Below are 12,885 nucleotides of genomic sequence, written 5' to 3'. Positions count from 1 at the left end.
CCTGACCCGGGGATCATGCCCTGAGCCAAAGGCAGACGCTCAACCACGGAGCTACCCAGGCGGCCCTGTAGGCACAGTGAAATGGTGTTAAAAAAGGGAGGCCAGAGGAGAAACAAAGTAACCTGAAACCAAGACTAGAAAGCAGCAACAGTCTGACCAACAAGCCCTTCTGAAGAGTTCAAAGAGAGAAGGATGGTTGGAAAAAAACAAAATTGAAGTAAGCACCCACCAGCACTCCCATAAATACTATAAAAAAAGGTGTAAATATTATCCATCAACATTTTCCAGGTAAGAATTCTTTTCAGTACCTAAGGGACAATTACCCACAGGCTCTATTATATAATGAAACTGCTTTCTTCTTTCTTCTCAGTGATTTTCAAGATGGGCTCAAATTTCCAATACCTCACTGCCCAAACAGGTCTTATTTCAGGAATTCAGGAAGCAAAAAAGAGAAACGCAATTTGATTTTGAACAACAGTATTTAGCAAGAAATAGAACTGCAAGATTTTTTTTTTTTTTTAACGTGGTCTGTAAAAGACAATACTTTTCTCTGGCGTGCCTGTGGAAGCACAGGGAACAAAGACTTTCTCAGCTGTCGTTCTGCATCCCCTTCCACAAGTACCTCCTCTCTGCTTGTTACAACCATCACTCTGTCTTCAGAAAGTTTACTTCCTGCACCAGGACACAAAATGCCATGCTGTCCCAAGGCCGTGGGGTTAAAAGTTGGCACTAAGAGTCCATTTTGAGGCACAAGGGGTAACCATTCTTACAATTTGAAGAGACATTTAAAAATCTCTACATTGTCCCATTCACGGGTCATTTCGCCCCCTGCTGCCTGCCACATGGGCCCTCCCTGTGAGGGAAGTCAGTCTCAGGTGAAGAGATGAGCAGTTTGAGATGCTGACAGGACAAACAAGGGACCAGCGCTCACTCACCGTCACTCCTTCTCTCCCTGACCATCTACCTCGGCTCAGGGACCTGGCCACCTTGGCTGACTGTCACATGCATGCCGGCCTCTCTGCGGTGGGGCACTCAGGCTCCAGGAAGTTCAACTGCTGACCTGGGCCCCAAGCTACTTCCGGCAGAAAGCGCTGGCTCCCTGTTCTGACCCCCTTCCTATCGTTCTAGGAACACTGAGCAACTGCCTTAAGGCTCACACCAGAATACTAACCGGCTATTTGCTCATTGGGTTTTCTAATGCATGGATCTCTCTTTAGTCAGTGGTGTAAAGACTTCACCTAACCCAGAGCTGGCCTACCAGCTAGCTCCTATCAGAGGCCATGCTAAAAAGAATGATATTTTGGGAAGGAAGCCTGATCTTGAAGTTATCAAAGACACTTAGAGATATTTGCTGGAAAAAAAAAAATCAGCATTTGAACTTAGCCAGAAAGAGACCCATGAGGTCCAGCATTATTTTGCAGATCAGCATTCACTTGAAAGCAGTGCACATGGACATGAGCAAGACCAGCTCTGACACAGAGTCTAAACCCCAAGCTTGCTTTCTGCAAACAACGAATGGAGATGGAAAAATCATGAGGGCTTTTGTGGATTTCTTCCAGAAAGATGTTGAGGGAAGATAATGGAGATAAAACTTAGATGTTGAGCAGCCACCATTTAAGAGAAGACATTGCCTGATAGGTAGCCAGCTCTCTATTCAAGTGGGAGAGCTGTCACCAACAGCTGAGACCTCTGGGCCATTTCAGCAGTGCAAAGACACATGCCACCCTAAATTCAGAGCTCTCAGGATTCTTCTCTACCCTGTGTTACCTGTGGCTGCTGCAGTGTGAGGATGCTGTGTCCATCTGGTCTAAATGCACCTCAGGTTGCTAGAAATCAAAATGCTGCTAATACTACATTGAGGCTCAGACTGTTCTGGGGCCAAGTACCCAGTCAGCAATGACAGCATCACCCCAATTCAGGTGTAAGTATCTTTTATCTCTCATATCTTTTAACATCCAGGAATTTTCTTCCATCTCAGGCTGAGGCATGTTGTTGCTAAGCAACTTCAAGTCACATCTGAAGTCTGTGTGTGGGTGTGGTTAAAATAAACAGGTGACAAAGCTGCTGTAAGTTACAATCAGAGAGGCACAGACCTTTTAAAAAATATGCCTGTACTTTTTATTCTGGCCTGTCAACACCACACCGTGCCTTGACTTTGTTTTGTACAGGTTTTAACTGTCTTCATAGAATCCCAGCCTGTCTGCAAGCTCAGTGATATGGAATTGCAGCAAACGGTGGCCCAAGGGAGAAGGAGCTCAGGCACACTGCATTCTCAGGGCCTAAGTGCACAACGGTTGTGATCTACACAAAATCCTGAAACAGGGTTAACTGCAGACCTATGTGCACTGCCATGACTGATGATCTGTCCATTTGGAGAGATGGCCGGGACTTATATTTCAGCCACCCGAGTCTCTCCTCGTGTTTAATCCCTTCTTCTCCAAACTTAAGTCAACTCAGAGATTTTTGTGAGAGAGAATTTGTTTTGCTCCAGTCCTTTTAATTCAATGATGCTCAAGACTCCTCTTCTTTCTCCCTCTCCGGCCAAACAAATAACTTTTCACACCTATATCTACATCATAAGAGGTCACCACAATTGTGGTTTTCTGTAGATGACCTGGAGTCACCTACCTTTCCTGGGTTACTCATTAACCAGAGGTTTTCTGCCTTCAGTGCTCTGGAGAAACTTCTGCAACTTAGCAATGTCCTCTCCAGTTCTGACACTCAGATTAACCACTGCCCGGGCAGCTCAGGGAGCCATCGTGTGGGGGCAATCTCGCCTCAGAAGAACTGCGTAACAAGATTTTAGCGCTCCGGACTTGGCAGAGTGAAACAGATCAACGAAGCTGCCAATGCCCACGTTCACTGCGGAGCAAGTCCGGGTCCTGTGCTGTTGGTGGTCCCGAGGAGGCCCACAGCCTCCCTCCCGATTTTCCCACGGGGACGCACACAGGCGCTCCGGGCTCCTGGTCTTCCCTGACAGGTGCCTGATCTGGTGGAGGAGAGGTCAGGGCTGCCGTAGGGTCTGCACCGCCGGCTGTAAACTACCAGACACATAAGGAATCGACGTGTCTTAAAACCAGAAGGTACAGCTGAGGAGAGGGTCGGCGGCGACGAAGACGGAGCCCCAGGCTGTCCACAGCGGGGCAAACGAGTCGGCAAGAAGTACAATCGTCGCAACAAGTACCAAAGCAAAGGTCGGGCCAGGCGAACTGCTGACCTGTGAGAAGGCCAGGCCCTTCGGCAGGAGGGGGACCTGGCGGGAAACGGGGGCCCGTCCGACCTCTGGCCCCAGATGTCCGCCCCCCACTCGTCGTGGGACCTGGCCGGGGGCGCCCGGGCGAGAGGGGCCGCCGGAAGCGCGTCGGTCCTCGCCCCGCGGCCGCCCTGCGCGGGCCTCCTCAGCCGCGACCGGAGCGAGCTCGCGCCCCCTCGGCCCCCCACGGACTCGTCTGGGCACTCCAAGGGGCGGGCCGCTCGCCCAGGCCATCCCGCGCCCCGCCGCGGCCAACTCGGGCCCCCGCCGCCCGGGTCCCGGCGGCTCCTCGCCTCCCTCACGACCCCTGTCCCACCGCAGGCCCGAGCCGGGGGAACCTCACCTCGGGCGGGAGCCGGCGGCAGCGGACGCCGTCGTGGGGCTCAGCGCATCCTGGGGTGGCAGGCAGCCGAGACGCGGGGCCGCGCGGAGCCCTAAACGAGTTATGTAACCGGCAGGGGCCGCAGCCGGGACGGAGGCGGCGGCCCGCGGCACTTCCGCCTCCCGCGCCGGGCCGGCGGCGCAGGCCGGAAGCCCATTGGCCGCCGGCCCCCACGTGGGACGCCGACGCCGAGGCTGCCATCTTAGGAGCGGGCAGGCCTCCGGCGAGGGCCGGCGGCCGGCGGCGGTGACCGCGGCGCGGACCCTGCGAGCGGGCGAGCGAGGACGCGGGTGTCGCCGCCCCGGTGGAAGCCGGCCGGGTCGGGCCTTATGGAGGGGATTGCTCCCCGCCGTCCAGCCCCGGGCTGACGCTCTGCTCGTTTGGGCTCGGGCTTTTCCATCCCCGGAGCCCGGCGGCGCGTCCAGCCGGGGAGGCGTGGTGGCCTGGACCCGGTTGGCAGGCAGCACCTTCCCTGGCGCCCGGCGACGCCGCCCCCGGCCAGGCCGTCTCCGCGCACGGACTGTTGAGGGCTGTTGCTGTGCCAGTGGGCTGGGGTCGGTTGCGCTCAAGGTACAGGATCAAACTCCAGCTCTGTTACTAGGAACTCGTGTTGAGCAACATCTGATAGTAACTTTAAAGCAGGAGTTTATTCTTTGCCTTCGAATAAAAGTGGACCACACAGCCAAAGCATGGAATAAAAAGCCCTGCTTACAGCCAAAGGCTACAATGATCCACCCTAAAAGAATTTAATTCACATCCAAGAAAATAAACGTTATCACACATCAAAAGTATAAACACTATTTTATTTTTTTTAATTAACACTATTTTAGACAAGCTAAAGACATATTCTTTTTTACATTTTGAAAAGGAAAAACTATCTAATTAGATGAAAAGTTTTAAAAGTAACTGGTATAAATAGACCAAGAGCAGTGTAATAGGCAATATAAAACAACAAGGAGGGATCCCTGGGTGGCGCACTGGTTTGGCGCCTGCCTTTGGCCCAGGGTGCGATCCTGGAGACCTGGGATTGAATCCCACGTCGGGCTCCGGGTGCATGGAGCCTGCTTCTCCCTCTGCCTGTGTCTCTCTCTCTCTCTCTCTCTCTTCCTCTCTGTGACTATCAAAAAAACAAACAAAAAAACCCAAGGAATAATTTATTGTGTAGTGGCTGATGGAATCTAGACTTATATAAAACAACCTGTACTTATATTTCCTTTTTGTAGCAGTTTCTGTCAGTTCCCGGGTTTTTAAAGAAAGCTAAAATAACAGTTGGACAAAATGAAAATGAATATCATACTCTACAGCTCTCCACAGTTACAGGCTTAAGCACTGCAAACATGCTATTGGAAACAAAGATGCTGTGTCCCGTTCAGAACATTTTGAGCACTCCACACAATTATATTTAGTGTGTCATTAATTATTTAGAAATTAAATTTGTTGCAAAAAAATAAAAAAAGTTGTAAGATTGATTAGAAAGGTCCACGCAGTACATCAAGAAAAATGAGGGCAGGACAGCCATCAAGAATGAGCCAGGTGTGTACAATGCATTTTGAAGTCCTATATACTTTCTAGAGATGGGCTGCAATTTAGCCTGGATCTTTCCAGAACCCACTTCTGAAAGAACTACTGGCTACAAGATGTGAGGACTCAATGTGTCAGAGGTGGCTGTCATCTAATCTCTATTGTATTCTTCTCCTCCAATAACTGCTTTATCACATTTTCTTGTAGTAATAGAACCCCACCCCCTACAGCAAGCGAATAGCTGTCAGAGTATTTCCCAGGCTCCCTTGCAGCAAGGAAAGGCTGAAGGCCAAACTTAGTGCCGATGGACAAGAGTGAATGTGATGCAGGCAACTTCTGTGTTGTGTCCTGAAAAGCAAATTTCATAAATGTCACCAACTGGTGAAGCTAAGTTGGCAGGTACAAAAGTGTTTGTTGCATTATTCTTTCAAATATTCAGGGTTGAAAATTTTCTTTTAAAGATTTTATTTAGGGGATCCCTGGGTGGCTCAGCAGTTTGGTGCCTGCCTTCGGCCCAGGGCATGATCCTGGAGTCCCGGGATCGAGTTCCACGTCAGGCTCCCTTCATGGAGCCTGCTTCTCCCTCTGCCTGAATCTCTGCCTCTCTCTCTCTCTCATGAATAAATAAAATCTTAAAGTAGGTTTTGATATGGTTTGAAGTGGTGGGGTTCAGAACCAATGGCCAAGAATTGAGATGCCTCTCTGGGGCAAAAAGGTGGTTTTATTAAAGCAGGAGCATAGGACCTGTGGGCAGGAAGAGGGACACTGGGATCACAAGTTGGTTTCAAGTTGGGAGGGGGTTAAGGACAGCACAAGCCTCCAAAGAATTTTGGAAACAAGGCTTCCAGGATCCTAAGGGGGCTTGCTATTTTTAGGTAAAAGTCATTTATTACTATCTAATAAAACCTGAGTCGTGAGACCCCTCAGATGTATATCAGTGGGTCATATGCTTGGGGGATGATTGCTAACAAATCTTGGAGGGTAGAAATAAAAGACATTTCCAAAGGAATTTCTAAAGTAGACTTACAGGATCCTGGAGGAGGAGGGAGGCCAGGCTAAGATTGTTTTTTGCCTTTACCAAGGTGTCAACATCGAGGCAGTTGAGTTTCTAGAAGATGGTCACTCTGCCTGTTTCAAGGACTTGTCAGTGGGCTGTAAGCAGCAAGGAAATCTAAGTTTTCCTTTCGCCTTTGTTTCCCACATCAGGCCCCATAAACCAGTGTGGAGCCCGATGTGAGGCTTGAACTCACGACCCAGAGATCAAGACCTGAGCCAAGATCAAGAGTAAGACGCTTCACCAAGTAAGCCACCCAGGCTCCCTTGACAAAAGCTTTTTTTTTTTTTTTAGAAGTATGCACGCCCGGGCGCTGAGTGGCTCAGTCAGTTAAGCATCTGCTTTTGGTTCAGGTCATGATCCTGAAGTCCTGGGGTTGAGCCCGACTCGAAGCCACTACAACCAAGAACCAAATATCTTGCTTCCAAAGAAATTCCCTTTTGGCGTAAAATGCTGCAAGTAGATCACCTTGCTGCAGGATGATCCTGCTTGCTACAATGGAACCAAGACAGAAGTAGCAGAGGACAACCATCTGGACACTTAGCCCGGTCTTGAAGGGTCAGGCCAGCATATTGGGAGGGTCTGGTTCTCCAGTTCGGTTGTCAATGCACCCTGAGACTGGGTTTACTGCTCAAACTCACAAAAGACTGAGGCTTAAGCCAAATGCTGGGTTACCTTTTTAAGGTAAAGGGTCACTGGAATACCCCTATTCCTGCTCCAGGTGCCTCTTCTTCTATTAGGGTTCCTGGGAAGCTAGATTGCTAATCAGGAAGTTCTTGGTGAGTAGGGTATACAAGAAAGGGAAACAGAGAGTCTTTTTTTTTTTTTTTTAAAGATTTTATTTATTCATGAGAGACACAGAGAGAGAGGCAGAGACACAGGCAGAGGGAGAAGCAGGCTCTACGCAGGGAGCCCAATGCGGGACTTGATCCCAGGATCATGCCCTGAGCCAAAGGCAGACACCCAAACACTGAGCCACCCAGGTCCCCCAGGGAAACAGTCTTAAGGGAGATTTTTTACTCAGGCCATGGTCCAACACAGCAGACCCTTCTCTAGTGTCAGGAACACTTGTCCCATACGTTCAATGTTGCCTTGAGCAGCGTCAGGAGGATGCCAGGGTCCCATTGAGATAAGGCCCTTCTGTAAACACATTCCTTTTTAGACCCACACATCACAACCTCATTAACTTCCCAGGCTTTGCTTAAAGTTATTTCTTATTTCTACAAAAGTTGACTTCATCTTGGTTTTCTCAGCTTAATTCTCAGAGTTCAGCCTTATTCTCCTTCTTCCAAGTTCCTGGGAAACATGTCATTACAGGAAGCTCCATGTGGACTATGTTGATGTGTCTGATTGCTAAAGGACCAATATATCACAACTTTATTTAAAATCTTTTTTAAAAAGTAGGCTGCATGTCCAGCATGGAGCTCAACACAGGGCTTGAATTCACTGACCCTTGGATCAAGAGCTGAGCTGACATCAAGGGTTGGATGCCCAAACAACTGAGCTACCCAGGCGCTCCTAAAAATCTTTTCAATAATAAAGCTCACACTGTTGAGCACTTCTCTTATGCTAGAGTGTTGTGTCATATAGTATCTCATTTAATCACTGCAAAAACACAAGAAATAGTTACACTCATGTTCCTATTTTGCAGCTATGGAAACCAACCTGAGATGATCATTCAGCATTTGCATGTCTCCTTATTGCTGTTCTTCAGTACATTTTTAATAATGATAGTATTTTACATCTAGTTATGCATTCCTTTTTAAAAAATTAATGTTAGAATTTCTCCATATTACTTAAAATTCCTTATAAGTAACATGTTAATTGGCTGCAGTATTTCCTCCTAAGAGGAAAACTACTACTTACACGTTAGATCATTTCCAATTTTTCTCCACTCTACATAATTCTGCAGTAAACACCTTTGTGATTTTCCATTTTCAACACATTTCCTTAGGAGAACATGGCACTTTTTGCCAGTTGCCCCTAATGTCTACTTTGTGCTTCTTTCTCATCTTGATTTAACTTGTGCTTTTTAGCTGGGCATGGGCTATCCAGCATAAATATTATGTTTCCTAGCCTCTGTTGACTGAAGCGTGTTTCTCTAACCATGTAACTAAGTTCTAGCTAATGGGATGTGAACCAAAGTGGCAGGTACAACCTTCCAGTTCTGCCCCGTAAAGAAAGGGACATGCCCTGCTTTTCCTCTTCCTGCTGGCTGCAACTGAGACATGCTGGTGAGCCAAGCTGGACTGGGAGTCTGAGAGTCATGACAGAAAATACCCTACGGGAAGCGAAGCGCAAAGCAGAGGGAGTCTGGGCCCCTAGAAGCTTTCCAGGGCACAGCTGTCATACTGGCTTGAATTAGAGAGGAAAATATTTTTCCATTTGTTCAAGTCAACGTTACTCTGGGTGTCTGTGTATAGTTAATGAAATCAGATGCCCAACTAATACAGATAGAAATTTACAATTAGATTTACAAGGTCGAATGGTATGAAGTTTTTTATTTTGTCTTTTTTTTAGATTTTATTTATTCATGAGACACACACACACACACACACACACACACACACACACACACACAGAGGCAGAGACATAGGCAGAGGGAGAAGCAGGCTCCATGCAGGAAGCCCGATGCGGGGACCCAATCCTGGGACCCTGGGATGGGATCACGCACTGAGCCAAAGGCAGATGCTCAACAAACGCTCAACTGCTGAGCCACCCAGGTGTCCCTGGTATGAAAAGTTTTAAACCTCATAATCCACATACTAGGGACAAATTACTTTATAAAATAATATGCTCCTTTTAAGGAGCATGTAAAAGCAAAGCAAAAGTATATGTTTTACTAGCCCCCTCTATCATTCAGTATTGATAATTTTAGAAATATTGACTAATAAAATGAGTTTCATTTGAGTAGGTTTCCTCTGACTTGGAGTGCACCATCCACAGCAAGACACAGTGGGCTTTAGCTCACTCTAACTTTTCCCACTCTGGCTGGCTCTCTGTCTTGTTCCTCACGTACAGCCTTTCTGTCTGCTCCAGGGGACAAAGAGGCAAGGCCCATCACTTCCCTACTGGCCATGCCATGCCACCTTTGTTCACTCCTGAGCCAAGTGTCTCAGACAATTAAACCCATGATTTCAGAACGCTCCATCTGAAGGGTCCTTTGGGGGGAAATTAGTTGTCTAAGCATGGAGTCTTCTCATCTATTCCCCATCCACTGTTCCTTCTCCGTCCTCACTGAGCATGCCTAACCTGGATGCTCTATAGATCTCATTATCTTCCAAGAGTCTCTGCTTACAGCTTCTATTTGCAAGAATCAATCAGTATCTGTAGGTCCAGAATCTTCCTTTGGAAGCATTTCTAGCCTCAGTGACAGAAAGAATTCTGTTAGAATCGACACAGAGTAAAACCACTTTCTGGTAATAGAATTAGTATTTTGGAAGCCCAACTTAGAGCGTAGAGCTTGCTTCCTTCCTTTTTCCCCCTCTCTCCTTCCTTGCTCTTTCTTTCTCTTTTTTCCTCCTTCCTCCCTTCTCTCTTTTTTCTTAAAAGATTTCATTTATTTGAGAATGAGAAAGAGAGAGAGAGCATGAGCAGGGGGAGGGACAAAGGGAATAGCAGGCTCCCCATTGAGCAGGGAGCCCGATGCAGGTTCAGTCCCAGGACCATGAGATCATGACCTGAGCCTAAGGCAGACAGTGAACCGACTGAGCCACCCAGGTGCTCCTTTCTTTTTCTTTTTTGAGCCTCTTTCTAATGAAGGAATTCCTGCCCAGCTAGAAATAATCCTAGCCCCAAAGTCATGAAAGTCTCTTGCTTTTCCTTTTTTTTAAAAAAAGATTTTATTCATTCATTCATTCATTCATTCATTCAATAGAGAGCAAGAGAGCACAAGTAGGGGGAGGGGCAGAAGAAGCTGACTCCCTGGCTGAGCAAGGAACCCGCTGTGGGCTCAATCCCAGGACACTGGAGCCCCGAGCCTCTAGCTCTTGGTGACGGTAAATCCTGCAGGCATGATCAGCATCCATCATTCCCTTCATTAGCAAATGGATACTAGTGGATACTAGTGAGCCCAGGTTTCTAACTGCCAGTCAGGCCTTTTGGATTTCTGCGAGAAAAGCCTCTTGCTGAAGTTGGGAGAAAATGCTGATGTTCCTTATTTACATTCTTCTGGTACATCCTGATATGGCCCTGCCAATTTCCCAGGTAGTATTTACATCTCACAAAGAATACAAAGGCTGTGGGACACCTGGGTGGCTCAGTGGTTGAACATCTGCCTGGGTCACTTCCCTAAAGGCTAGACCAATCCAAAGCATAAACGTTAAAGAAGAGCTAACAGCCTGGTACATGGTCTAACCTGAAGGCATATTCTTCATAGAATCATGGTAGTGTTCAAGTAGTCATCTTTCCCCCTCTCCCTTTGTGCTTGTATTTAATGCTATTCTTATGTCAGGGATATCTCATCTAGGGCTCAGATTCTCCTGATTTTGATTTTTGGCCCTTTCACCAAGAACAAGAGGCTCTTGTGGCTCTTACCTTTATATATATATATATATATATTATTTATTTATTTATTTATTTATTCATGAGAGACACAGAGATTGAGACAGAGACACAGACTGAGGGAGAAGCAGGCTCCCTGCAGGGAAACCCATGCGGGACTCCATCCCAGGACCCTGGGGTCACAACCTGAGCAAAAAGCAGAGGCTCAACCACTGAGCCATGCAGGTGCCCCGTGGCTCTTACCTTTGAACTTTGATCTCATTACAAAGAAATAAACACAGTTTCCAATGATCAGAAGTGAAGCTTGTGGTATTAACTCATTGGATAACCAGAGAGAGAGGGTTATCTTTGAAATGGGAGAGGAAACAAAATCTTCCCTAGACCCTCTAACTACCAAAACTAAACAGGTAGATCAAGAAAGGAGCTTGAAAGATTAATCTTGCTAAGTGTAAAGAGAGACCAAGACTGAAAGAGTAAGACTGAATTATATGCCTGTAGGGAAGTTTTTCCTTTATCATTTTGCCACCTGTCCTTTCACCAGCTTTTTCCTTCCCCCTGAGACCCCCAGATACCTCTTTTGTGACCCATTCCCAGAAGGCCTAGCTCTTTTATGTCAATGTCACTTGTGGCAGACACTCTTAGTGTCTCTGTTACATCTGTTCTGCTTCCTTCTTTTTCTTTTCCAACAGAGCCCTAATATTGTGCAGGTAGTTGGCCAGGGGAGGCTGGGTCCTTCCCCCAGTTCCAGGGAATGAACTATGGTTGGTCCAAACCAATTAGGGTAGGTATAGTCTTCTTACCCTTGATAATAGTTAGTTTAGGATGGATACCTGGCCTAATGCATGTCTGCATTTATTATGTGGATTTCATTTTCACTTTCGCCAATATGCTATGGAGACAGAGAAGAAACAGGGAAATATTGGGACCTTGCTGGTGTCATTGAGCCACTGAATTAAACAGCCTGTACCTGCCCTACTTTTGAATGTAATTCTGTTAGGTTTTCTGTTATTTGCAGATGAAACTGTCCTGATAGTCTACCTCTTCCCACTCCTTATTTTGTCATTTCTGATAATATTGTTTCAATAATCATGCAATCATTTATTGAATAATCTTTTAGATCTTGGCACATGTTTGGCACTAGAATAAGAAAATAGGGGCAGCCCGGGTGGCTCAGCGGTTTAGCGCCTGCCTTCGGCCCAGGGCCTGATCCTGGAGATCCCGGATGGAGTCCCACTCCCACGTCAGGCTCCCTGCATGGAGCCTGCCTCTCCCTCTGCCTGTGACTCGGACTCTCTCTCTTTGTCTCTCATGAATAAATAATAAAATAAAAATCTTTAAATATATATATATATATAGACAGATAGACAGAAAGAGAGAGAGAGAGACTTACCAAGAATTTTCTATTAAGGTACCTATCATCCTTGCTTTTTCAGCTTTGTAAACTGACAACTTATTTGAAATTACTCTCTGAGGAGAAGCATTTGGAAGTCTTTGCATTGAGGAAAGCAAAGTTGTATATTGGCCAAGATGACCCAAGCAATCAGTGGCATAGCTTGGGATGGAGCCCAATTTAAAATTCCAAATCCCTACATCACGGCACAGCAAGGTGTAAAATATGCGGCCATGGTACAGGTCGAATGTGAGGTATCAGAAGGCATACGGAGTCTTGAGAAGCAAGCCAACGGCTCTACTCCGGGTTGACGTCGGCTGTGGCTCTGAGCCTGACCTGGCTCGGCGGGGCTGCAGTCGCGGGGCACAATGGCCCCACAATGCACTGGGTCGGAGACTAGCAACCTGGCCGAAACTGATCTGAACTTTGTCGACGCAGAACACACTCCTTTTCACTACACAGCCTCAGAGTCAGCCCAAGACACAGAAGACTTGACTGCTCAGGCCAAGGCTAGGACTTGCACTCCTGACCACTCACCTCACCCTGACTGGACCCACATTTCGGTGCCAATAGTCTTTCGAGTTCTGGAGTCTCCCTATCTTCTTGCTTTTCTTTTTCCCTGCAACATTACCTCGCTTAGAGGTCACCCGACCTCTTAACCTCCTCCCTACTAGCTGCAGGTTAAGCCGGCAGGAGCTCACGCGGGAGACCCAGGCACAGGAACCGGAAATACTTACTTCGAGAGACGGGCGGAAAACTACATCTCCCAGCATGCCCCGTGA

The 12,885-nt window shown here is 47.3% G+C and overlaps 2 protein-coding genes across 3 annotated transcripts in view; one reads left to right on the top strand and one right to left on the bottom strand.

Annotated features, from left to right (window-relative positions):
- NAA60 (N-alpha-acetyltransferase 60, NatF catalytic subunit) overlaps positions 1 to 3,748 on the bottom strand; it is a 23,211-nt gene extending 19,463 nt beyond the window's left edge. The window contains exon 1 of one of the 2 annotated variants that reach the window (XM_055340513.1): positions 3,597 to 3,748. The gene's annotated coding sequence lies outside the window, so the exon portion shown is untranslated. The remainder of the gene's footprint in view (positions 1 to 3,596) is intronic. The other variant, XM_055340511.1, reaches the window with a different exon arrangement.
- LOC129519838 (translation initiation factor IF-2-like) lies at positions 3,293 to 12,885 on the top strand. Its single transcript, XM_055340673.1, has 3 exons — positions 3,293 to 3,629; positions 3,712 to 4,205; positions 12,778 to 12,885. Exons 1-3 carry the CDS (start codon positions 3,293 to 3,295, stop codon positions 12,883 to 12,885), a joined length of 939 nt encoding a protein of 312 aa, XP_055196648.1.

Source organism: Nyctereutes procyonoides, unplaced genomic scaffold (assembly GCF_905146905.1).
Source record: "Nyctereutes procyonoides isolate TBG_1078 unplaced genomic scaffold, NYPRO_anot_genome, whole genome shotgun sequence".
Taxonomy (NCBI): Eukaryota; Metazoa; Chordata; class Mammalia; order Carnivora; family Canidae; genus Nyctereutes; species Nyctereutes procyonoides.
This window is presented reverse-complemented; position numbering and strand designations above follow the sequence as displayed.

Excerpts from the sequence above, each read along its gene's own strand:
- LOC129519838 (XM_055340673.1), top strand. The coding sequence starts at position 3,293 with ATGTCCGCCCCCCACTCGTCGTGGGACCTGGCCGGGGGCGCCCGGGCG. Across the intron at positions 3,630-3,711 it reads CGGCGGCAGCGGACGCCGTC|GGGCCGCAGCCGGGACGGAG; the intron begins GTGGGGCTCAGC and ends TGTAACCGGCAG. Across the intron at positions 4,206-12,777 it reads TGGGGTCGGTTGCGCTCAAG|CTGCAGGTTAAGCCGGCAGG; the intron begins GTACAGGATCAA and ends CCTCCCTACTAG.